Below are 27452 nucleotides of genomic sequence, written 5' to 3' on the forward strand. Positions count from 1 at the left end.
TAAGATGCAAAGCACAGAATCCCCCCATGTTGGCTGCACTTCTTTTCATAGCATCTGTCTATCCAGTGACTGGAAAACTTCGCCATCTTTATCTGTCTTTATCGTCTCCTCCCATAGCCTTTCCTGAAACCTGCTAATTAGAGGTCTGAAGCTTGTGTCTCAGTGAAAAAAATACCATGTTTTAAAATCATAGCTAATCAGAGAAGATACAGTAATTTTAACTTTTGCATGAAAAGAATATTATATTTTTATCAGCCTCTGTCTCCACAGTGCATTTCTTCTCTCCATAGCCAGAAAAGTCCCTAGCTCTGCCCATTAGGATGCTTAGAGTGCAGCAGTTCTGAAAGGGTCATCTTCCGACCCCAGCGTCATCCCCATCTGGGAACTTGGAATGCCCCTTGGGAGTTCTGACATGTGCCAAGTGAGAGAAGTACATTCATAAATGATCCTGACCTAATTAAACTTTGCCCTGTCTCTTTTTCATATATTCCTAGCAGCTAAGATGTTGTTGAGATAAACACTAGACATTTATTGTAATACTTGAATTTCTCACCCCCACCTAAAACTGTATTGGATTGAAAGACACCCCTTCAGGAGATTTGATGATGCCTTCTGCCTCACTCATTTCAGCCTGGAGGGCCCTTTCCTGGTTGGTTGATGTGAGATGGGTATGTGACTTCATCTCATGACTTGGTATTCACAACGTAGCTTTCCTCTGGAAATTCTGCACAAGGTTCTTAGGTTTGTTTAAATAAGAAGCACTTTTAAGAACCATGCCTAATCCTAGAGAAAACTAAATTAACTCTCACCACAGAGTCGTATAGAATCACGCTGCTGGAAGACATGAATGCCTGTTGAAGCTAGGGAAGAATTGCCTGTGTTTGATGCCAGGATTAGCCATGGCCATGAAATTCCTTGGAACCATCTCGCTGGTACTGATAACTACAAAACCCTAGAGTGGTGGGTAATCGAAAGCAGAGAAGCATTCATTCCTGCCCTTAGTAGAACATGTGCACCCCAGATCACATGCTAATGATGGAAGATAAATTAAAAGTGATCACCAGAACTCATTCTAAGCCTTGGTTCCCCCCCCCCCCGCCCCAGTTTTTTATTAAGAAACATGTGTTAGGTTCATAAGAAAATAACAAACACATCTTCCAAAGGCCTTAGGGCTAGGCATAAACATAGGCAGTCCTGGTCAGAAAGGTCAGTGTGCCAAAGCTGAGCAAGTTGTAATAAGCTCGTTGCTATGTGAGCTAAATGGTCCTTCTGTTACCTAGGTCTCTGTGCTGTTTTCATATTCTCATCTAAGGTCTGGGTATAGGTTTAGCCTCGTTTGAGACCCAAGAAGAACTACTTTCTTTTGCTGTTGTTGGTTTGTGTGTGAGTCCTCATTTTTCATTGCTGTAAACACAACCTGAGGCGGGCGGGCACCTTAGGACAAGAGAGGTTCAGTTAGCTCGCTGTGGTGGCCAAGTGAGGGTCCCTTGGGTTGTCACACAGATGGTGGCAGAATGGGAACACATGTTAAAAGGGTCGACAGAATCCAGAGAGTCATTCAGGGGTAAGGCTCCCTCTCGTTCTCTGTAGAATCAACTTGGGGTCCCACAGGATCTACATTAATCCCTTCTGAGGACAACACCATTCGTGGCCTAACCAACTCCCACTAGGTCCCTCCAGCTCTCCTCCTTTTCCCATCAGGAATCTAGCCTTGAACTCATGGACTTGTGGGGAAACAAACGGTACTCCATCCGAGCAGTCTGTACTCGCGTTTGAGGAGAGTGCAGTTCATAGTCTTCATCAGTAGTGTTCTCGTGGTGCTTAGCACTCAGCAGAGATGAGAAGCCTTAGTGGAGAGCAGTTGCCAGTTTCCATAGTGTAAATATTTTCACCAGGACCAGTCTCAAGCAATCTATCTGACATCATTATAACCTCTGTGGAAAAGAGGCACACACAGGCACTCTTAAATTGGTACATGGCTGTTCTAGTTCACCATTGGAATGTAGAGTATTTGGAAAACATTTTATTTTATCTGGGTTGTATGTTATTCTCAACATTTTGTATATAAAATTTTGTTTTGCCATCATTATGAACATAGTATTCCAGTTACTTAATGTATGATTTTTTTAAATTGTCCTTGCTGTTGGACATTTGAGAGCATTTTCTAATTTTTGGTATTGCTGTAAGTTATGCTATATATTATTAGGAGAATTCATACATAGGTTTTTGGGTATCTATTATCCTTCATGTTTTTGAGTATTTCCTTAGGACAGATTTAAGAATCAAATTATTTTGTTTCTGGGTCTTAAAAACTATTCCCTGATGCCCTCTAGAAATTTTGTACCAACATACTCACCTACTAAAAACCATATGAATTTCTACCTGTGATGTCACTACCAGAGATAATTTTGTGAAGGTGTTGATGATTTGGTAAATTATTTGTAATTTTTATTTATTTGTCTCACGTGGATGCATGTTTTGTCTGTGTGTGTATGTGTGCCACATGTGCACTAGGTACTCACAGAGGTCAGAAGTTGGCCTCAGACCCTGTGGGACCAGAGTTATAGACAGTTGTGAGCCACCCTGTGGATGCTGGGAACGGAACTCAGGTCCTCTGCAAGAGTAACAAGTGCTCTTAGCCACAGAGCCATTTCTCCAGCCACTGATAAGTCGGAGTTAAGGTCCTTCTTGGCAAGCGGAGTGTACTTGTTTTATTGGAAAATAAAATACTGAACGAAAAGCTGTACGCAATCTATTTTTTGAAGTTATAATTACATTATTTCTTCTTTCCTTTTCCTTTCTCCAAACCTTCCCATAAACCCTTCCTTGCTCTTTTTTTTTTTTTTAAATTTATGGCCTCTTTTTTCATTAATTGTTGTTACATCCACAATATGCATATATATATATATTTTTAATGGACCCTCCTCAGACTATATAATGTGACTTAAATGTGTGTTTTCAGGGCTGACCATTGGTTATTGAATAGCCAGCAGGTGTACCCTTCCCTGGAGACTGTTCACCCCTTCTCCACAGTCCTTGCTTGCCTGCAGTTCTTTATGTAGGTTGGAGCCTCAGGATTCCCCCACCCACTGTGACCTGTTTTACTGTAGCTGTCCTTGTTCAGCTCATGTTTAGACAGTCGTGTTGGTGAGATTGATGGGTACAGTGTCTGGTTTCAAAGGAAGCACAGTCTCGCAGCAAACTCCCTGATCCCTGCTATCTTTCTGCCCCCTCTTCTGCAGTGTTCCTGGAGCCTTACATGAGGCAGTTTTTGGTAGGCGTATCCTTTGGGGCTGGGCTCCACAACTCTGCATTTTGATTGGTTGTGGTTTTCTATAATGGTCTCTGTCTTTTACAAAGAGAGGAGTCTTTGATGAGACATGAGGACTATACTTCCCTGTAGGTATAAAGACAAATAAACGTTTCGATGGTTGTTAGGGATTGTGCTGGTTTAGTAAAGTGGTGGTTGTAGCTTCCATGACTGCACTAGCACTGAGAGAGAAGTTGGCTGGGTTTCCAGTACCAGGCATGTTATCTCTCTTATTGAATGGGTCTTAAGTCCAATGAGAGAGCTGTTGCTGACAACCACTGTACCCTTAGGACTATCATACCATGCAGTTGTTGTATGTGCATTATCATTTTTAAGACTTTGAGAAGTTCCTACATGAGTACTCTATTTGCATCCTTTCCACCCCCAGCTCCTCCCATGCCCCCTTTACCTGCCCTCTTGAATTCACGGCCTCCACTTGTGTAATTATTGTCGTATATGCATTACCATGTTAGTTCTCCTTTTCAGCCAGCTCTCCCGATGAAGACGCCCCAGATTGTAGTAGTTGCCCATGTCAAGACTTTGTGCACTCGTTCTTCCCAGTCCCCTTTCCATCTTCTCTCTCTCTTCCCTAGGGTCCATGCTCCCCCCGGGCCAGCGATAGCACTCCACCAGTCATTTAGACACATACAGAGACAGGCAGGCTCCCCCTGCCTTCAGCTCCCACTCTGGGACATCTTGCTTCCATTCTTCTCGTACTTGCTACCAATTTTAGCCCCCAGATGCCGTCCCTGATCACTGTCCCAAACTAGCCCCCCACCCCACATGCCCTCAGGATCTCCTTTCTGTACATCACTTTCTCTAGCATTTAGCATTGCTCATTTTACATGTATGTTAATTGTTCATCATCTTTCCACAAAGAGTCAAAGTTGTGTAAAGACAGTGAATACTCCCAGAGTCAAGGGGGCATGAGGCATTTGTCAAAGGAATAAGAAAACTCTGGCCCTATATCTAAAGGCTTAATGTTGTCTTTATAAAGTCAGTTTATATACAGTTTTTAAATACTGAAGATAAGCATTTGTGATATTTCTAGATTTTTTTAAAATTCTGTGTTTTAACACAGTTAGGTTAATATTTTTTATGTTACCAGATGTTCCACTGTAATTTTTCATTCAAGTTACATTTACAAAATTTATGTTCGTGAAGATACAGGGGTTGTGGATGGCTCATTTCATAAACTGATTGCTTTGCAAGCATTGAGGACATGAGTTCAACCCGCAGGAGCCACGTAAACACTTGTGATCTTAGTTCTGGAGTGGAGACAGGAGGATTCCTAGGGCTCACTGATTAGCCAGTCTAGTCTAATTGATAAACTATGAGCCAATGAGCCCCTGTTTAGAGGCAATCCTGAAGATGATACCAAGGCTTTTCTTCAGCCTACACACATGCATATATTCATACATGCACACATTCACACACAGACACACACAATGCATACATTCACACATACACACACATTCTCACAAACTCAGATGTTCACACACATGCATGCATATACAAGCAAAAGCACTTTCACAAATGAACATCCACATGTAATAAAATGAATCAGATAAATTTTCACTTACACTACATTTTAACTCCATTTTGGTTTAATTTTTACATGTGACTCACATATAAAATAAATTGTGTTGTATGTGACTAAATGAAGATGTAATTTCCTATTTTTGTATGTGGCATAGTATTGGGGTTTGTTGTTAGCAGTTTCATTTAATCATTTTCTGTATTTAAACTTTATCCTGAGTATGTCCTTCTCATGTAAAATTTCTAAGCAGCAAACTTCAGTAGAGATTTCTAAGTTTTCTCCTGGATATTTTTGTGCCAGTATCCCTGTCCTTAAAGTACTTTCCAATGTGGACAGAGTCCACTTGAGTTTGGTTTTATCATCCCTACAACTTCCGATTTGATACTGAGTGAGCAAATAAATGGAACTCTAATAGGAAGCTGGGTTCTCAGAAGTGGAACTAGCGATGTCTGAAGTCAAACCTACTTGCAGCCACGTGTTTCCGGAAGTACCTGCCAAGTGTTCTAGGGTTGGAGAGCTGACCCTTCTGTTGGTGCTGTCACACGCATGCCTATCTCCCCATGGCTGCTTGATAAATATTTGTGGATTGAATTGCATCAACCTTGGGGGCATGAGGCCTTTCCAGACAAGTGTTCTAAGGATCAGCTTTTTCCATCTCTATTCTCTTTTCTCCTTCCAGCTACGGTCTAGCACTGAGCTCCATCCAGATCTCCTCACGGACTGTCTCGCTGTGCAGCCCCTGCAGCCAGCCACTTCCCCCAGAGATGCTGCTGCTGATGGCGCCGTGGGACACTCCCCGGGGCCAGGGCCTGGGCCTGAACTCTATCCAGGTAAGACTGTAACAGCAAACCTCGTTCACTGAGAAGTCACCCTGGTCATCTGCACTGGCTGTGGCAGTAGTCTGCAGTTGTTCTCCTGTGCCGGGTTGGCAAAGCAGACCTCCCTTTTCCTCATCAAGAAACAAGGCCACATAACACATTAGTTCCTCTAGTTCTGGGCTTCTGCCAGAAGATTGGTGCACTAAGCCCTCTCAGGAATCTTAAACTTACTCATTTAGATTCATAGGAAATGGGTGGCCCTGAAGCAGGCAGCAGACTACATGTGGATTCTAAATGGAACAGTCTTTATCATCTTTCCATTTTAAGTGGAAGCCCCAGGTCGCTACAAAAACGGTTCATATTAGTAAACCAACTTGTTAGAATAACCATTAATGTCCCTAAACCAAAGGGAGAGGAAGGGAGGATACTCTAGATCTTTCCTCTACCTCAGTTTGGATTCAGAATACCCCTGTATTCAGAAAATAGCAAGTTGTGACAAAGAAGGAAAGACTAGTCTGACACAGTAAGAGAGCACATCGTTTTTCTTTGATTGCATTAGCTTGCAGTTTTGGTGCGTTTTCAAGTCTCTATGATGGTGGAGTACTTGAGGAAGCATAATTCGTTTTATTACTTTACACACAGAAAGCTCTTGCTGCAGGCCATCTGAAAGCAAGTCTCACCACCACCACATTCCAGACAATGAGACTTTTCCATTTTCAGTGACTTGCAGATCTCACTTCCATCTGCATCCGATTCCATAGCCAGGTTAGCAGCATGCTATTTTTTTTTCTTTTGAGAAGTACTAATAAGCCATAGAGAATGAAGAATTTACTGATGCATTACAGTGGAATGGGAGAAAGACATGCTTGTGTGGCTTTTGAAGCTTGACAGTTCTCAAGATGATCCAGTACAGAAGAAAAGGGCATTAAGCAGTCATTTCAAGAACATCAGTCATCAAGACATTCTTAATCGCAGGGGGCCAACATCGAGAAACCTTTAGCAGTTGCTTGGGGACTTATTCTTTGAAACAACATAGCCTCATTTTTTTCCAGATAGCCTCATTTTTTTTCCAGCTCCAGAGAGATAGGTTAAAGCTTATTTGAATACTGATCAAATCTTAAAGAGATACATAGATACTTCATCAAATGTATATGGCTGCTGTATAACACTACCAACACATACTTAAAAACTTTGTATTAGACATGAGAAAAGAGACATGGAGAGCTTTTGTTTACATAGGGGCTGTTGGATTGCAAATTTCTGACACGTGAACATTGCTTCTAACACACTAAATGAGTTGACAATCAGGTTAAAACAACCTATGAAACATCCTTCTATTTTTCAGGCAATGAATATATCTTACTAAAGATCTTGAGCTCAGAGGTTAAGATCAGAGATTAACCTAATCAGAGATGACTGAGAAAACCAACACATAATAGCAACTGTTAGCAGGGATTTGGCCAGTCTTGTCTGAAATTTTGGACACTGTGACACCTGCCACTATGGAAAATGTTGCCTATGTTATATACATATGATATATGTTCATTTCCAGCACTCTTGTGTTAGACTGGGTGTGCATTTTTACATGTCAGAGAGTATTTTTTAAAGTTTTAGAATTTTCAACTTTTTAAGGTTTAGTTTTAGTTTGAAAGGGCTTTGTCATGCCAAATAGACTTCCCCTTTTTATTCTTGATGCTTTTCTATATTTGGTTCTCAAAAAGATCTTGAGCTCTTGCCTTTGAGCCGCCAACTGTAGCAGAAGAGCTGTAACACCAGGCGAGGAAGCTTAAGTTGCCACAGCCGTCCACGTAGCATCTTCCCGTTGGCAGGCCCTTTCTGCCTCTGACGTGGCTTGAAGTAGGCAGGTGGCCACCCTACCAGCAGTTCCCAGGGATTTTAGCTCTCCAGGTAGCTTAGAAGTGTCAGGGTTTATTCTCCTCACTTTATGTCTGTTTCCCTTGGGTGCTATTGTACTTTCTTGGCCTCTGAATTATTTTTAAATAATTGATTATACCTTTCGGTTGGCTGAGTAGGCAACAAACCCAGAGGCAAAACCAGATGGAGGAAAAGCTCTAAAACCAAACTTACATGCCTTCTTTGCTCAGCTCTAGAAGGGCTCATGTGTGGAATGCATGTGCACACCACCTGCACATGGGCTACAGGTCTGCAGACACATGCCAACCCATGGCACATGCCAAAAGCATGCTGGAAACTGTTCATTAATTAGTTAAATGGGAAATCTGAATTGGTGAGTCTACTTGATGGAAGGTAAGAAGTGCTTGGAGATGGGCTGGGGTGTGGTTCAGTGGTAGAGGGCTTGTGTAACTTGTTTGAGACCTTGGAGTCCATCCTCAACACTGCATATAGCACTTGGCACATTCTGTTTTTTAAAAAATCAGGTAGATACAGTAAATCAAGAAAATACTTCCTTAATGATTATCAGATACATATGCCTTTTGTTGCTACCTAATGATTTAGCACAAAAATATTTTCATGGAAACATATTGAGTGTATGTGGGTGTGTGAGGGGAAGCCCTTAAATACTGCTTTGAGCATGATCATCCCTCAGATGCCATGAGATTCAGGACTCAGAAAGATGATTTGTACAGCATTAAGACGAGCTGGCAAGAAATCCTACATGTCCTGAAGTATCTACTTCCTTTATTGAAGCAGGTTTCTCAGATTGATATGACAAGTGGCAAGTGGTTGATTGGAACGGATTGCCTGAAAAGACTTTCATTTTTGTAGGCCATGCTGAGGATGATTTTAAATCATGGTGTTTACTTTCTCACTGTTGGAAAATCCCTGGGCTCCCTGGGCCTGCTGCTGAGTGGGTCCCAGAGGCAGGGGCACTGGTGAAAGGACCCCGAGAATGGGTCACTTCTAGTTTGGTTCAGAGACTATGCCCAGGTCAATGTGGAAATTCCAGGTGATTTTTTGAGGATCCGAGAGAGACTGTTTCACAGTAGGTCAAGTGTGAGTTCCACTTTCAGGGCTGTAGGGCCAGTATAAATCTGAGCTCATATAATGAGCTGATGAAGTAGGCACGTCTAAATTTAGTGAGTGTACAACAGCATTGACCAACTGGACCAAAGCCTGGTCTTGGCAGAAGGTCCACACACTACCAGTGGATGCCCCAGGCAAATGATCTGCCCCATATGTGGCCACAAAAGTAATGGCTCCCTCCGAACCACAGCTGTAACTGGACTCAATATAAGGTGACTTTAGTGAGCCTATGACCTCAGTCATGAAGACTTAGTGCTAGACACTAGAATCATCTAGCAGAAACCCAAATCTCTGGATTCACTTGCTCAGAACTACTGATCAGTGGGGCTAAAGCTACAAGTGAAGGGGGTCAGATAACCCAAGAGGAGATGAGGCCTGCTCCTCCCTCCCTCATCCTCCAGTCCAACCTGGTGGATAGACATCCATGATGGCAAGAGCCATCTCCAGATAATCCAAACTTCTCATGGAGAGGGTTGAGATACTCGAGTTCCATAGAAACTACTGCTAATGCAGCAGAAACAAGAGATGAATGGTGTGTATGTGTGTGTGTGTGTGGGGGGGTTATTGGCACTGTTTCTCTTGTTATAAAGTAATCCTTATGTTTAGAGCTAGTAAGTCCCGTTGAACTATTCAAATTTTAATGTAGCTTTAAGCTTTTCAAGGGAAAAAATAGGGTTTTTGTTCCAATATCATATATAAGCATAAGAGGAAAATGAAGATTTCTTTATAATGTTTTATATTGCCATTAGCTCTCCACCCCATTACTGTGAGAAGGGAGCTTTTCTCCTGCAATAATATCAGTTTTTGTAATAAATAGCACAGTGTTAACATGCTTTATGAATAGTGTTTCATTTAGTATAATCTCATGTTATATGTTTTAATATATTTTCTACATCCTTAAATTAAGTATATTTGCTGTCTTTGGACAGCTTCTTAGAAAATTGTAAATGTTAGCTATAATTTTCTGTGGAAGTGCCTCCTCTGGTCTCTTCTCAAAAACTGGTTCTTAATTTAGGGGGTGGTTGGTCATTAGAGGGCTCTAAACTGACACACAATTTCCCAGTAGATTAAACTTTATAGGGGAGAGCTGTAAAAGACAAACATAACCTGCATTAAAGTCTTCAGAAAGACATAGAACGTTGTAAAACACGTAAATATGCCTTGCATTATCTTCAGAAGCACTGCTTTGCTTGGGATTCACAAAGGGGGGAAATCAACTGAGAAACTGGGATAAGGGTGGACAGAAGGGAACGGAGACAAAATGAATAGGAAGGAAACATCTGAGTGTGTTTTCATGACGCCTCCTCTGGTAGTGTCTCAAGCTGTCCTCAGAAATGGGGTCACTTTAAAGCAGTGGTTCTCAACCTGTGGGTCATGTGCCCTTTGAAGGGCAAAGGACCTTTTTACAGGAGTCACATATCAGATATCCTGCATATCGGATATTTACATTACAATTCATAGCAGTAGCAAAATGCAGTTATGAAATAGGAACGAAAATAATGTTTGGGCTGGGGGTCACCACAACATGAGGAAACAGTGTTAAGGGTTCGCAGCATTAGGAAGGGTGAGAACCACTGTTTACAGCAGCTCCTGTTGGTGATGATTCATCAACTTAGACTGAAGTCAGTGGCGGTAGGAACAAGCCCCATGTCCTCTACTGTGGGCTCTAACGTCCCTAATATACAGTATAGTCCTTCCTAACCCTGAACCTGTCCAATAGTGTGTAGAATGTCAGCAGATGGATGGCCTTGTGAAAATGCAGCTTTCGGAGCCCACTCCTGGAGTTTCTGATTCAGTAGTTCTGAACAAACTCAAAGATTTGAATCTCTGCCAGATTATCCTGGTGAGTTCCCAGGTGATGCAGGGTGCAGTTCATCCAGGCAGCTCACTTTGGAATCTATCATTTGACTCACAGTATATGGGGATGTGGCTTCTATCAAAAGCCAATTTGGCCGGGCGGTGGTGGCGCACGCCTTTAATCCCAGCACTCGGGAGGCAGAGCCAGGCGGATCTCTGTGAGTTCGAGGCCAGCCTGGGCTACCAAGTGAGTTCCAGGAAAAGGCGCAAAGCTACACAGAGAAACCCTGTCTCGAAAAACCAAAAAAAAAAAAAAAAAAAAAAAAAGCCAATTTGAATTTTGTAGGGGGCGGTTGGGTTATGAGTCACTATGTAGTACGCATACATGTTGCTCACTGTAGAAATCTGTAGAAGACTCACTTGTTTGTTTTTTAATTAAGAGTGAGCTTTTACTAGACACACTCCATTAAAGCAAATGGAAATGTTGGTTCCCAGGTCGCACTGGCAGGTATGGAGCAGTTACAGCTATTACTGCCGTTATATGTTTGCAAAGTGCTAAATTGGGTGCTTGGATTTGTCCTTGTGTACATAGACCCTTGTACTCTTGCTGGCTTTTCATGCAAGATGAAGCAGAATCACTCAGTTTTCCAACATGCACAAGTTTATGCTATAAAAACATTCTTGGGGGTGAACAAAAAAAGTGCCATACCTCATCGAAGAGGAGGCCACGTAGTAAGGCTTGCCAGCTTTGGCTTTGTCCCCACTAGGGAAGGACTCCGTTGTCTTTGGGTGTGCCCTTCTCCACTACTCATTTCATATTGTTTTGTCAGTAGGATACGAGAAGGGCCATTTGTATCTGCCGTGCAGTCTGTCTCCAGCAGGTCCGAAGGAACAGAGGGATGGCAGGATAGAATTCAGGCTAGAACATATCAACTAAAACACTTAATAGCTTTTGTGGCTGTGTATTAAGGAGCCAGACTTGGGTCCAAAGTTCTGACTTTCTACTTCCATTGAATATAGCCTCCAAGGGAAATAACTAGGAAGTTAGTCTCTTCTGTCCGAATCACGAAGGGTTTTTTCTTAAGAACTGAATATTTTTGGTGTTTGTAGTCATAGTGAGAATTCCTTTGTATTGTTGGATGAACACTATAAAGAAAGGTTAAGGATAACATGGGGATATAAACTGAAGGACATTACTGGATTAACTCACATGAAACTTGAGATACTTTATAGTAATAAGAGGTTAGTGTCAGAGCTCGATTGACTATCGTGATGAGTACCTACTCCATGTTAAGCAAAAGCTCTGTCTTGGGGATTGTCATTTATCGTGTCTTCCTTGCCATTGTCATAGACTGATCAGCCCCATTCATGTTCCTTAACCATGCCTTGGACCACTGCTACCCTTCTAACCCACACTGGAAGTCACAGGCACCTCTTTGGAGTCTTGATCTTCCTCCTGAGTTAGGTTTGTATTTGCCTCACTGTTTCTACCTGGAGTTTGGCCATCTTCTTGCACACTAGTCCAGTTCGGTTTTAGTGAACCTGGTTGCTCATGGTTCATGTCTTCCTTTTTTCTATTTGTGTATCGTCTACGTACCTATCATCTGCCTATCTGTGTATCTATCATCTCTTTACCTGTCTACCTATCATCCATCTGTCTATCTATTATCTACCTATGTATCAATAATCTCTATCTATCTATCTATCTATCTATCTATCTATCTATCTATCTATCATTTATCTATCTCTTTCTGTCTTATCTATCTATCAGCTTTGGACGGCAGAGTTGAGTCTTAGCCTAGTGTTTTTGTGAATGCCTAGTCATATCCTAAGAAATGGCCGGTTTTGTGCCACTGGAACTCTTTCTGAAAGTGAACAGAGAGTCTATCCCTTTCGCCCTGTAGGAATGAGCAGCTGCAGAAAGTGACTGGTCACTATTAAAAGGAACAAGCTCTCATCCAGTCTTCATAGGAATGTGTTCCTCAGGCGAGTCCATACCAAGCTTTTTTTTTTAATCTTTCTTTTTTCCCTTCCTTTTCAAAGATAGTGTCTTGCTATGTAACTCTGGCTGGCTAGGAACTCACTGTGTAAACCATGCTGGCCTTGAACTTACAGAAATCCTCTTGCCTCTACCTTACCAGTTTTGGGATTCCAGGTATATGTCATCATGCCTACCTTTTACATCAAGCATTTCTAAGGAGTGGATATACATTTTGAGAATCGCAGTGTACCTGCTGGCCAGTGCCAATGGAGAGAGAAATGTCCTCAGGTCTAGGTGCTTGGGTGCTCAGGCAGTTTATGTCTATACAAACAGTAAGAGTGAGTAGTATTCTGTGTCTCCTTTCAAAAGTCATAGATTACATATCATTAGTGACCATGTTTTACATGAGTCTCTCTTACTGTCCATGAAGCCAGTCTGGTCAAACACAATATTTACAAATGGAAACACCTCCTTGCCTCCAACTGAGACATTCCCCTTACTGAGATTGATTGCTGGACTTAATGACATTAAGAGTTCTTAGGAGGCAGTAAGTGCTCAACATCTGTTAGTGATAATTATTGCCGTATTCAAATACTAGGAAATGTATATTACAGTTCTGAACAAAATAGGAGGCAGGTGCCACAAATTATCTGCCACCCTGATGTTTTTTGTTGTTGTTTTTAGAAATGGGTGGGGGAGTGTAAAGAAATGAGAATTTAAATCGGCATCATTTAGTAAAATAAAACAAAACTAAAATAGGATTCTTTAAATTTTCTACCCCAATACTTTGCCTAGTAGTTCACGGTGTGTCTTTAATGCAGAGATCTACTGTGGTGCCTTAAAGAAAAAATTGGAATCAGAAACTCACCACTTAGGTGTCAGTGATCTCAAACTCACATTGTCAAAATTATGTTTTGATGGTTACTAGGGTTTGAATACAAAAATGGTGCTTTGGTTGTTTTTGTTTTAAAGACAGTGTCATGCAGAAAGATCCTGTGATGAGATGTAAAGCCCTTTCTTGGCATGTTGCCTCCTGGGTGTTGTGCTTAGGGAAGTCATTTTCCTCTTATAGATAGGTGGTAGCAGGAATCCCATGGGGCTGCTGTGAGAATGAAATGCAGGAAAGAATCCACTGTGCTCACCGGCAACTTGCAAGTTCTCAGTGGCCCTCCTTCCTTTCCTCCCTCACTTCTTCCCTCCCTCTGTTTAAAGAACTGTTGATAAGCCAAGTTGACCTCTGTGACAGACACCAGCCCCCTCCCTGTCCTCTCCTCGTGTCCTAGGGACTGAGTGCTGCAGAGAGTTCAGAGACAGTTTCTTCCAAGACGAGATTTGACCTTGGAGCTTGCAGACCCCAAGTCCCATTTTCAGATCCCTGCATTAGACTCTTGTTCCATTGCCACAGAGAGCCTCGGTCTCATTAGACTGGCTTTCCTGAGTGCCAACACCACGCCTGCTTGAAAAATGAACTTAATCAACGGTGAACCTGGAGGTGAAGCAGGTGCTGGAGAGAGGAAATTGTATTGATGGCCCGGGCTGGTGCAATTTCACACAGCCATCACCTTGGCATTGCTGAGGTAGAGCCTTGGTCTCTCCTGGTGTCGTTTTGTAAATAGTGTCTTCCAGGCTCTGTCATTTACCATAAAATACAGTTCACAGTGCCGATAAAACTACTCTTGGCTATTTTCTTCCCTCAAAGTTAGTTTTTATAATTCATACTCTCCTACCGTGATGGCGTTTGTTTGTTTGTTTGTTTTCTTTGTTCGTTCTTATTTTTTGTAGCTGTTACACAACAGGTGATTTGTTACACTGGAGATCAGCAATCCCCCACAGGCTCTGTCTGGCTTGCCTCCTGTTTTTGCCTGGCCAGAGAACTAATGGTGGTTTTAAGAATTTTGAAGGTAAATTTAAACCAAAGTAAGTTATTAGGCTTTGAATGAGAATAGCTGCCTAAAGAATTGAGGCCATTGTTTCTTGCCTACAAAACCTAAAACTCTCTGGTCCTTTGCAAAAAAGGTTTAGCGACCTCAGCTTCAGACTAACATCTGGAACATTTGTCAGTGACCAAATGAAACCAAGGAAGCCATAAAGTGAATTAACTAAAATAAATTAATTAAAGAGGAGAGTGCATCCTAAGAGGAGTTAAGAGTACATAATGCATAGGAATTTGGCTGGGCTCATAATCTTTTAGATTTAGCAGGTCCTTCAGAAGTCTCCCAGCCCATGGCTTTGCAGAGAGCTTTATGAGGCCCAGCAATGAAGGCAGATGGTAGCAAAACAGTCTCCCTTGAAGGGATCCAGGCCAAGTTTACCCCTCTTCCATGGGATGCTCTCTGGAACCCTAAGATTAGAGGCCCTCAAATAAAATAATCCCTGAAGTCATCAGCTGGCAGGAAGAGCTGCAGAGGCAGCTTGGGGTGGGATGCCCTGGCGGACATGGTTCTCATCCAGGAAGAAGTTGCCAGAAAGAAAAGAACTGGGTTTTAGGCATGATGAGCTGGAGGCTGGCAGCGGGATCCAGGCGCCATCATGGTTTTACTCTGTCCACATTTGTTCTTCCTAGAAGAGGGAGTGTCTCAGGCTGTAGCATACCACGACTGTTTTCTAAAATCAAAGACTCTCTGAGATGTACACACCAATTCCCAGGAATAAAACCAGAAGGTGAACCAGCAAGCTTGAGGGGCCCACTTGGTCATGTTCCAACAGGGAGTACTTGCTTCCTCAGAATACATTATGTCTCACAGTAGATCTTGAAGTCGGTATAACTGAAGATGGAAGCTCCTGTTTACCAAGTAGGGAAAAATAGTAAATCAAAATTCTTTCCAGTATGTTGTATGTGAACATAAATTCATGATAAAACGTGAATGTCTGCTTGGCAGTCAAGCTAGAAGGTAAAGAAAGGCTGTGAGAACAAGGTGTGAGAACGGAGAAGGGGCCACAGCAAAACCCACCTCATTGGCTGTGTAGTCTTGCCTGTGGCTAGTGATAATTAAAGACTGGTTCCTCGCTGCACCAGGGTCCCTGCAAAGGGCTGCTGTTACTGACGTTTACACATCTGGTAAAGAGAAGTTTCCTCGGGGTCCACATCTGGTAAAGAGAGGTTTCCTCGGGGTCCACAGATCAGCAGTCCATTCTTCGAGAACATGGCAATCAAAACAGATCTGCTTCCAAGCAGCCTTGACTGCAGATGCTTTCAGAGTGCATGTAGAAGCACGGGGGGGGGGGGGGGGGGGGGGAGTATCGTGAGGCCTACCTTTGCTGGTACAGCCGTGGAATACCTAGCAAGGGTTAGGAGACCCAATATGTTTCCTAACATGGTCATTACTTTATATGAATAAATTGGACTTTGCTACAAAGACAGAGATGAGGAGAACTTTTTAATTACTACCAGGAGCAGCTAGCCACACCAGCTCCATCTTTCCTCTTTCTCCATTTTCATTCTGACTTGAAAGGGAGTGAAAGTCTAGTCTAAAGTTCAGGCAGATAGGAAATGCAGCTATCCAAAGGGAAGTCAGAGTGTTCTGCAATTTCACATTATCCTGCTGACTTTTCTGTGTAATTTAGGGTGAATAAGTAGGAGGGTTGATACGTAAGAGAAGAGAAACACAGTCTGAGAGTTGAGGTTTGATGTGTCATGCATTGTCTGGAAAGAGCTGAGAGGGCTGCATGAAATGATGGCCCCAGAGAAGTGCCAGAATGACGCCATTCAAGTTGCAACAGAATGTCTTGGTTCTGAAGTACAGATGTTTCCGGAACTTTCCCAAACAGAAGCTAATTACACCTGGTATTTCAGAATGTTTGATGGTAACCTTTGGCATTCATGGGGGTGACATACCTTCTAGTTGTATCATGGTATATTCCAGAAAGGCTTGAGAGCATGTATACTCTTCCAAACGCTAATAACATCTTCCCTGGTGGTAAATCTAGCTGCATGAGCTAGAAATGTAATTGGGCTACCTACACTGAAGTTTGGAGCTCTTGGGAGAATGTCTGTTTGTAAAAGAACCTGAATATTCATGTAACTGTCCAGACATCAATAAATTCTTACTTTACCTTATTTATTTCTGTTCCCCAGTGAACAGCAGCACTCTTAAGCACAAAAGCTAATAGGTACATTCTTCAGAGCTGTACCCTTACTTACCTTAATCCAGCAGCCCCCTAACACATTGGTTTATCCATCGCCAGGAACTCTCCTGTCAGGTGCCACATGTATGTTTTCTTTGTCTTAGAGCATTGGAGACAGTTTGCCATCAATTAGCCGAGGGTGGTGTGTCAGGGATGTGCGGGGACTGTCGTTGGAGTCTGACAGCTGCTTGAGAAGGGATTGTTTCATTATGCTGTTATTGGAGCTGCTGGATAATGATACTCCACACTGCAAAGGGAGCGGGGGGGGGGGGGGTGAGACAGGCAGAAAGAATAGATTTTTAGTGATTGGCAATATGAAAATTATTCATGCTGCAAGAAGGAGAAGATTAGAGGGATGAATGTCAAACCCTTAAGAAGCGGCTTTCTCTGAACACAGGTAGAATGTGGATGCAGAATTGGCGCCCTTCCTGATGGAGAGGCAGAGGGGCAATGCCTTGACATTAGGCAGGAGGGAAAAAGGGAACAGCCCCTTCTCATCCGCAACAAGGATGAGCATAAACCGGAGTCTCTCCCATTCTCCAGTTAACTTTAGAATTAGATACAGGCTTCCTAGCATGTTGCCCTGGCAGATTTTTCTTGCTAGGAAACTCTTTCTGGTGTGTAAATTTAGGTCAGGAGGGCGTTTTCCATTGGATGACAGTGCAATTCAGTTGCTTTGAGGTGTTCTGTGAAGAACAGCAGATGGTATTAGACTTAAATTTTCACTTGGGGGACCACATTTCGGGATACCCCCAGTATTGGCCATTTTCCTCAGAACGTCTCAAGGGGAAGTCTTTCTTTAAATTCTGACAATGAACCAAGACTGGATCTGTATGCTCTTGGAGAGGAGACACAGACAAAAAGAAGCACTGAAAATGTAAAAGTACTTGAAGAGAAACTAAGCTTCAAGAGGGACAATTGTGTTGACATTTTAGTAACAGCCCATTTTCGCTCCTTAACGAAGTGCAGTCATGCATGAAAATGACTTGTTATCTTCTAAACTGAAATGTATTATGAGTTGTATCTCCAAGGTGTGTATTACTCCTTCAAAGTAAAGGACAACATTTTAACCCTATGAGGATTCATTCTAGGCCCCAAACACTTTGTAGCACATGCATAAAAATATTGAACAATAAAAAGCTGATTGAATATGATGCGTAAACTCCTCCATTGTGAAGAACTCCAGTGCACAGTTTATATGTAGATTTTTTTTCCTGGGCTTTAGATAAGAAAGCTTAATTGGATATTTACCATTTTGGAGCAATGCATGTTTTTGTGATTCCCTAATCACATTAAAATTGTATTAATTGCTGTAGTATAGTCAAATGATAAGAACATTTTGTGAGTGTATAACCATAGTCCAGCCTCTGTGCTATGTGTTTTTAATTTTTTTAATCTTGTTTTATTTTATGTAAAACAGTATTTTGACTGCATGTATGTCTGTATGACTATGTATGACATGTGCAGTGTCCACAAAGGCCAGGCCAGAAGAGGGCATTGATTCCCCTGGACCTAGAATTACAGACATTTGTGAGTTCCCATGCAGGTACTGTGAAGCAAACCTGGGCCCTCTTCAAGAGCAGCAAACGGTGTTAACTGCTCAGCCATCTCTCCAGCCCCCAATTGGGCCTTATAATACATTATATATTTATAGTTCTTCGTGCAATCCTGTGAAGGATTTTCCTTTTTAAGGTGAAGAAACCTCAGGCAGTCACTAGAGCTGAGCTTCAAATCCAGGTCCACATATAACTCCCCTTGTGTGTGCTCTCTTCTGTTCCCAGCCATGCTGACACTGTCTGTCGTGAGAGCAGGATTTCTGATGAGGCCAAAGGAGCCAGAATGGCCACTGTAGTTAAATGGCTTATTGAACTCCTCCCAGGCCTAAATTTCTCCTCTCGGGAGAGAGACAGAGAGACAAGATGAAGCTCACCTTTCATCTGGACCCTCTAATTCTTGTTAATGTCTACTTGAGAGCCAATTTACTTTGGTCTCATCGATTAGTTTGCTCCTCTATGCCTTGACCCTTGAAATTCTGCCTAAGAGATGAATGGTCAGCCCAGACTTCTTCCCTTGTGCTGGCTGCCAAGCAATTAATGTCATTTCTCAGGAGCCCAGCATGCCTCTGACATCCATTACAAGTGAGAGTCACCATCTCTGAATAAGTTTGATGCCCCTTCTAGTGAAGACAAGCCAGAGCAATGCTGGGGCTTTTCAGTAGCCATGAATGTCCTGAAGCACGGGCTTGCAGGGAAGCTCAGTGGTCTCCACATATACAGCAAATCTCCCCTAAGCTCATTATCGATGGCCCAGGACGTCCTGCTTGCTACAGTAAAGGGCTCATCTAGCTGATTGCTCACGAAACCCTGTGGGGCCCACTCCTTTCCTGCCTGTGGATCAGTATGCCTCTGATACGGATCTGAAATCTTCATTTGGGAAAAAGCACATTTCTTACCAGCTGTTTGTTTTCCAAACTGAATAATTCAGTTAATTTCTTGTCTGGATTGAATTTCAAAGCTGGTGAATTTCCCTCATCAGGGTTGAGAATGGGCAGGGACAGAGGGGGTGTTTTTGACTGTCCCACTGAGAGTGTTACAGCCACCCGTGTGCCTCTACTCCAAGACGCCTTTTCAAATGCACTGCTAGATAAGGATGCACCTTGTTTAGAATCCATCTGGCACTTGAGAGGCCGTGTAGGGTGGTGGTTAGGGGCATATGACCTGAAATTTCACTTTGAATTTCACCTTCACTATTTGCTCACCAAGTGACCATAGCCAAGCCATGTTAACCAAGAACCAGATTAGGCCTCAAGCCTAATCAGTAAATAGCAAATGTTTGTAAGTCCTTGGCACATGACAAATATTCAATCAGTCATAACTGTTGAGTTCCCCAATGTGGAGAAGGAAGCAGATGTAATGGAGCTGAGACCTGGTTCAGCACCTGCTACCCCATGTGCATACCTGGACCATTTTGAGAGTCACAAGAAGTTTAGAGTCTCAACATGCCTCAGCCCAAGACCTAGGGAACCAGAAGGTATGTCTTACTTCCATGGCTCTTTAGGGTTATCAGATTATTTTATCTCAAAGAACAGAAGTGTAGCTGCCCATACAGTTTTGAACAGGAAGACAGACCAGCCATTCTTCACTGTCCCGGGGGTTGAACCTAGTTGTGCATACACCTAGTTTTGCACAGGTCAAGGACATGGCCACTGAGCTATCTCCATCACTTCCTCTTTGGACTTTGTTTGAGACAGTCTCGCTAAATTGCCCAGGCAGGCAGGTGCTTTATTCTTGCAATCTCCTGCTTTCTTCTCCCTGTCATCCAGGATTACGGGTTTACTCCATCAGGCCTGCCTATGCTAGCTGCTGCTTTATGCCTCTGACGGACAGGAAAGTCTTTGTGCCCACCCTCTGCGTGGATGGAAACAGTTACCAGATGATGTGGGTGGTAGCTTACAACAGCCCTGGGATGGCCCAATGCAAGAAGTCTTTATTTGGGGTCCCTAAAGTCTCCTCACATCTTCTGTTCACATGGTGAATACCTCACAAGTGAAGTTCCCCAAGGGCATCCTGTGCATTAGAAATAATATATTAATAGTTATTAATAATATAATATATTGCTTATATAATAATATATTATTGAATAATATGTTGTTATAATAACCATTATATTGTATTACTATAATTATTAATATTAATAGTTATTGTTATTAATAATAAATATATTAATAGTTATAGCAAATATGCTGATTGACAATGACTAACTGAAATTATTTAAGGTGGGAGCTTAGACTTCCCTGGCCACAAGATAGCACCTAAGAGCCACATGGATCCCAGAGCCACCTCTGCCTGTCACTGCCAGAAGCCAGGCCCCATGAGAAAGCGTCCACGGCAGTAGGGAAGAGGGCTCCTGGCTCTGGGCAGCAGGCAGAGTTCATGCATTCATGGCTTGACCAGGCTTTATTTCCTTGGGGAGTTCACCATCTCTTAATCACAAAAGCAATAACGATTTCTAGTTTGTTCCTTTGCTGTGCCTAATCAGTTATTCCAGCTGCCAGTCACCATCCCTGTCTGGAAGTTTACTGAAAAGCCCCCTTCGAGCTTTGGAGACAGCTCTGACCCCCAAGGTGACACCAACAATGAAAACTGCCCCCAGGGGCAGTCTGTGTCTGGTTGATTTGGTCACAGCAGTTTTGTTAATACTGTGCTGTGTTCTGGATGGGGGATCCATTTTCTTCTTCTGGCTTTGATCAATAGGCCACATTGTACACTCCACTGGTTGAGTTGTGGAAGTCATTTTGAGTTAAGTATGGAAATATTTTTTTTTTTCCTTTTGTGAATAACCTCATCGTTCCACTCCAGGATGGAGATTTTCTTCCTAAGATTGGAAATCCCTTGGCAAAGCCTGAGCGTTTGTCAGTAAGCATATGCTGAAGCAAGCAGGTCTGTGAGAAGCCGGCAGGTATTGAAACGTAAAACATTAAGAAAGATTTAGCCACCTGCCTTATGCAAAGAAAGTGCTGGAATGTTGTGTGCAAATGAATAAAGGAATAATACTTGGAGACTGTATCTTATATGTATGGTTTGATAAGGTGAGACATCCCTGAAGTCACTGTCGATAGCAGACATTTTCTGGGCCACAATGGCCTTTTCTGAGTCTTGGGGGTCTTTGTTAGAGGCCAAGATTAGTTAGTCCTACTGCAGCCATAGCTAAGTGACTTCAGAGAGTTGTCCTTTGTATGTATATTAGAAAGTCATGCTTGTGTCTCTTATTGCTTATCCTCAATTTCATTTCATTCTTATGGTCATAAGTAATATCTACAACTAGCAATTATCCTGGACTCTGCAGGCAGACTGTTCTGTATAGACATTGATAATAAGTTTCTTTCAGAAGTCATAATCTCTCTATAATTCTCTTAAAATCTCTATAATTTTCATCCCGTGTTCTATAACAGAAGTGATTGGCTTTCTTTTGCAGAAAAGTGATCGATTATGCCCTATGTAAGAAACTGTTCAAATACTTTCAGATGCAGACTTTGAATTGAAGAGTGAAGCCCTATCTTTCTTCTTCTCATGGCGTCCCTGGCAGAGTACTTTTCCCTGCTTCAGTATTATAAATCAGCTATAACTATATAGGGAAGGTCTGTGGATGGATGTTTGACCTCGGAGCATATGGAAGACCCAGTCCTTAGCCTTCAGCTGCATGCCAGTCACCTCAGATACCTTACCCTACACACCCTCTCCACCACCTCCCCCCTCTGAACATCGTAGTGTACCTTCATATTGCTTGGAAAGTCCTTTCCTTAGCTCTACCAACCTATGTCTGGCTTTCTGCCCCAGGACTCCTGGATGCCTCGAGGTTAGGCCTCTGCAACATGTGTCTGCTTACAAATCTGGGAGAATTAACACTTCCCTGGGGCAACCTTTGATCAGAAAGGAGATTGTTAGATAAAATTTCTACCTCTATGCTACAGCCCCAAGGTAGATATTATTGGTATTTAGATTGTTTGTCTTTATTCATTAAAAAGGCAAACATGAATTGATGCAGTTGGAGATAGCAGATACTAAACATGTTTTGTTTTATAGTTTATCCCAGGACCAAGTTTTGCGTTTGCCATATGGTAGCTACTTCATAAATATTTGTGGAATGATTGATGCCTTAGAGAAGTATGAGAAGAGGCCAGGGCTGTAACTCTATGGTAAATCGCTTTCCTAACGTACGTAATGTTCCAGATTCAGTCCCCAGCAGGAAGAGGGAGAAGAGGATGAAAATACTAAAATAAGTATGTCAAGGTAGAGAACTTAGCAAAAGTACTAAAGTATGAACTGTTGTAATAAATTTGGGATGTGGTCACTCACCTGGTTGGGTAGAGCCACAAATGAATGTGTTAAAGTGTTGGAACACTGCTAAGAGGTCAACATTAGTAAATCCTGGTATTTCGGTAGAATTAATGCATACAGGCGTTTCTCCATTTTCAAACTGAAACCCACTCAAGAGCAGGAGTACAGAAATAATACAGTTGTGTGTGTGTGTGTGTGTGTGTGTGTGTGTGTATTAGATTCATCATTTAAAATAATGTTGGATGGATAGATGATGGAATGATAGGTGCTTGGTTGTGACTTGGCTGAGAGGATAGTTCCTCAGCAACTTCTCACTTTCAGTGACAGACTATAAATGGCACCTTCTCATCCAGCTTATTTAATTGTAGCTAATGTGAAATCCAACAGAAGCAGTTACTGTAGACCTTTGGGAAACACAGTATTTTCTGCTGAACCATGCAGTAAAGCAGCATAGCATGAGCATCCAAGTTTCCCTATTGCCCACTGGGTTCCGAGCAGCAAGGGCTGTGCTTCCCTTGTGATAAACATAAACACATACAAACAAAAATACCTCTGGGGGTAAATAAGTGAAGGGTACATTCAGCACCAATTACAAAATAAATGAGAGCTCTTGTTTCTATACTTACAGCATGAATTTTTTTTAAGGTAGCTGTGTTTTCACGGTGTCTTTGTGACCTATTATTCCATGAGTTTTTAGAACACTATATAAAACCCAAGCTCCATGCTGACAAACACCAATATTGAAACTATTGCTACATTCAATCCAAACAGCCGTCTCCCTTGGGCCACATTATTATTTGGAATACAAGCAGAATTGTGGTTCCCTAAGCCAGCAGGGCATAAATGAGGCCAGTGATTCATACGGTGACTCCGGTGGGTCTGCGAATGTGCAGCTTACATGGAGTCTGATGCGCACAAGGGAAGCTCGGGGTTGACTTTTTGAACTAGTAAGCACTTCCTGGCCTCACTACCACTTTAGGACTTGGAGGACTCTGGAAAGGTGAAGGTTTCTGAGGACAGGATTGAACCTGACAGAATGCTGATTTACCAGAAATAAACCCTTCAGATCAGATCACACGCATGTCAGTAGCTTTTTGAGCGGGAAGATGGTAATTCTGCCTCTTCACATGCTCCCCTAAGTCCTTGAACTCTTATTCCATTGGATTAGTCTTTTGGGGGCTGGGTCACCTGGGGTCTTAATTCTACCCTGGTGAGGTTGGATGAAAGTGATATTGGTCTAAAAATACAATTCCCTGAACTTTTAAACCTTCAAATCTTTTTGATAATATGACTTTCTTAATCCTGAACTTGATTTCTTTAATTAAAAAGAATCCATTTGTTCTTTGATATTAGTGAAGTTCAGAAGGAGCAGAAATGGGCATGGAGCAGGGAATTGTATTTTTAGACCAATATCACTTTCATCCAACCTCACCAGGGTAGAATTAAGACCCCAGGTGACCCAGCCCCCATGGAGCAGAGAAAGAAGTGAGGGGGAGAAGGTAATGGTCGCGCCTGGTTGCAGCCTAATAAGATGTCTGCCAAGGAAGTCCCCACACTAAGGTCCTTCCTTTCTGAGAGACTTTGAAAGTGACAAGCCCTGGTTATCAGGTGACATGGTACCAATTAGCTGATGTAAATGGGCACATGGGCAAGTTTGAGGTCACATACATTTCTCAAAGGGGAGGCTGCCCCAACAATGGGGCTGTGACTCCCCATCAGTGTGTGATTGGCAGTGATGGGGAAAGAACCCAGAGCTGTGTGTGAGGGACCACCTTTTCCTATTTTGTCATCTTGGATGAGGACTTCTTTGGAATAAAAACAGTAATAGTCATCACACCATGAAAGAACTGCTTGAGTCTGCTGGGCTCTTAGGTAAGAGGGTATGGCACCCTATGCTGAGACTTGCAGTTATGTAGGTTATCGGTACACTGACTGCAGGGGCCTGACCCACAGTGTCTAGCTACACAGTGAGAAGAGGCAGAAGGGCTGTTTTGTGCCCTTTGCAGTCAGCTGACTGAACATACCATCATTCAACCATCGTCTTCCAGGACTGAAGAGCACAAACACAGAAACGTCTGCATAGAAGCGCACAGCACAAGATTGAGTAATTGTAAGGACCAGGTAGGGAGCTGTCAGGGCACAGGGCACCCAGACAAAGGTGAGTCTGGAGCAAGCTCAGCTGGAGCTCCGGAGATGGGGGTGATGAAGGCACAAGAGTCGGGGAACCTGTTCCACCATAGAAACAAAAGCTGTGTGTATCCATGAAGGGGAGAGAGAGCTGTTCCCTAAAAGGCACTCAGAGCAAAACAAACAAGCCCCTGAAATATGCTCGCTGTCAGCCTTGGTGTTTAAATGTGGCCTCCTTCAGGGCACTGTCTCATGCTGCCTCTCTCTTCATTCCAGCTCCCATTTTCTCCAGCAATCATTCAAGCCGAAATGGAACAGCTGCTGGGGCCGTGCCACCCCCACATCCTGTCAGTCACCCTTCGCCGGGACATAATGTACAGGGGAGCCCCCACAACCCCTCCTCCCAGTTACCTCCACTCACAGCTGTGGACGCAGGCACTGAGAGGTAAGGCCATCTGTCTCTCTCTCATAATAGGTGTTGCCGCCAAGCCTCCCTCCACACAGAAGAGCTCTGACAGTTGCTGAATTTTATTAATAATTCGTCGGTGGGTTGAGTTACCCAGGGGTGACATTTTAAAAGTAACATACACAAAGCATGCGGACCAAATATCTCATTATCTGTTGCATTTTTTTTTTTTTATAACAAATCAAATGGTACTGGCAATCAACAAGTGTCAGGAGCTGGAAGCTGTATCACAGCCTCCCATCCTTGCCATTTCACCTTGGTTCGGTACTCAGTTTTCAGCGAGTTGAGGGGCTCTCCGGATAGTCACGTGGAGAGTAATACAACTTTGTGTGCTCGGCAGCCTTCCATTATTGAGAAAATGGCTGAAAGACAGTCAGCATCCAAATTGGTTTTGACCCGTGATTTCATCCCATGGTCACTGGGCCTTGCTCTGGGCTCATCAGGGTGGGAGTTTGTGGCAGAGGGGGTCTGTTCACCTCACGGTGGCTAGGAAGCAAAGGGAGAGCCAGGAAGGGACTACGTTCTCACTTTCCCCTTCAAGAGCATGTCCCCCAACAAGCCAACTTCCTTTCACTAGACCCCACTCCCTCAGAGTTGCACTTTCCTCCCAAGGAGCACTCCAGGGTGGTACCCAAGCAATATCTCAACACACAGGCCATGGGCACTTGTTCAAGATCCAAACTGCAGCACCTTGGGAGAAGATGATAAAGTGACAGAAAATGTTATATGACAACGATAATCAGGAAGTCACTGTCCACTCAATACTTTTGGTTGGTATCGCCCTCAGAAAGCATTTCTATGGGAAAAATCCCTCAATAACTGTAGGTTCCTTTTTTATTTCTGAATTCTCCCCTGGATTTGGAGATTTGGGGGCTAGAGGTGGGTTCTCATACCTCTGCTCCCCAGATGAATCTGTTTGTGTGAACCACAAAGCCACACAGTTTCTCAGTGAGTGAAAGGTGTGGTAGCATAGGCATTGAGAGAAAAGGAAGTTTTCTCCACACAGCTAAAAGGCAACAGAGTCTCAGACAGTGGGGACACCTGAGAGATGAGGAGGAGGAGAGGGTGCGTGCACAGCGGGTCAACAGGCCTTGACCACTCAGGAGAGCAGCGCGCACATGGATGACGACTGGGTGGTAGTGGGCTGGCTGCCTTTATGGACCATGTGCTGTAACTGAGGAGTTGCCCTTGTCCTGCTGGAAGCAAATAACCATTGTGAGAAGAAACATGCAATGAGGTTGGCATTGTAGAGGAAGGACTCTGTGTAAGAAAGCCATTGGCAGTTGGAATGAGTGATGGGGAGGACACAGGGTGAAGCTTGAAATAGGGTTCCTTGTGGACAACATGATGCCTTGAAGTAAGACAAAGAAGTAAGGAGAATGCACTCAAGAGCTTTATCAGGAAGCAGAATTGCCAAAGAATAAAGCAGAGGAACCAGCCCAATACTCGAGGTATAAAACTGTGCCTTTAACAAAATTTGAGAAATAAAAAAAAGAGAGAAGGAATAATAAATTGAGTTTCAGAGCATGGATTTTATGAGATAGTAAAAGATCCACATGGATGTATGTGATAATTAGGTATGTGAATTAGAAGGTAAGAATTATTTTAACATCGTGTGTACATGGTAAATGTAGCCTCTCCTGGAAGGAACTGTCAGTGACACCATGTCCGTGGTCGCCACCCATTAAGTTCATGGTCACTGAAAACAGGAAATCTATTCTCCAGTTACCTGAGCTTATCTCTTTTATTGTTTTTACAGTTTCCCAGTGGACTGAAAATGGTGTTCGCCATAACACACTCTAGCTCACACCAGGCTGGTTAGACAGACACAGGGTACCTTGGTATGTCCGAGGGATTAGGGTTGGAAGCTAGAGAGTGTTCATTCAGTGATCACAGTGATCCATAAGTCACCCTGGAAGGAGGGACGAGGAAGGGTCGGGACCCACTAGCTCTATGGGAGTGAATGAAGCAGATGTTTGCACTTTTTAGGTTTATAGTATCTGCTGCATGTCCTTGCCATAGCATGTGTATTCTGACCCCACACCTGACTGACTGGGCAAATGTGAGTTGTGGGTTATCTCTTCCAGTCAGGTTGGAGAAGAGGATGACATGAAGAAGCTCCGAATTATTCACTGTATTTGCACTAGGGGCCAGGATGGAAACACAAAGAGGAAATGGGCTTGCCTTCCGCTCCAGGTTTATACATCTTTGCTCTGTTTGCCTGGGAAATCCCCCAGTAAAAACTCCAGCAGCTTTCTTAACGGAAACAGGTTGATCACACTTAGCGATTTTAGTGGGGCATTGGCATCTTTTCCTGCTTTGCAGGCATTGATTCATCATTTACTTAGCTTTAGCTCATTAATAAAATGGGCTGAGTCACTGTCAGAAGTTAGAAGAGGCCCACAGCAGCTGCCCATCTAACATCAAGCTCTTTGATCCTGACCA

General features: G+C 43.0%; 1 protein-coding gene across 1 annotated transcript in view; it reads left to right on the plus strand.

Moving 5' to 3' along the window:
- Positions 1-27452, plus strand: part of Glis3 (GLIS family zinc finger 3) — a 426546-nt gene that overhangs the window by 363507 nt on the left and 35587 nt on the right. The window contains exons 6-7 of the mRNA XM_059259342.1: positions 5530-5680; positions 24818-24986. Coding sequence (XP_059115325.1) covers positions 5530-5680; positions 24818-24986 — 320 coding nt within the window. The remainder of the gene's footprint in view (positions 1-5529; positions 5681-24817; positions 24987-27452) is intronic.

Source organism: Peromyscus eremicus, chromosome 1, assembly GCF_949786415.1.
Source record: "Peromyscus eremicus chromosome 1, PerEre_H2_v1, whole genome shotgun sequence".
Taxonomy (NCBI): domain Eukaryota; kingdom Metazoa; phylum Chordata; class Mammalia; order Rodentia; family Cricetidae; genus Peromyscus; species Peromyscus eremicus.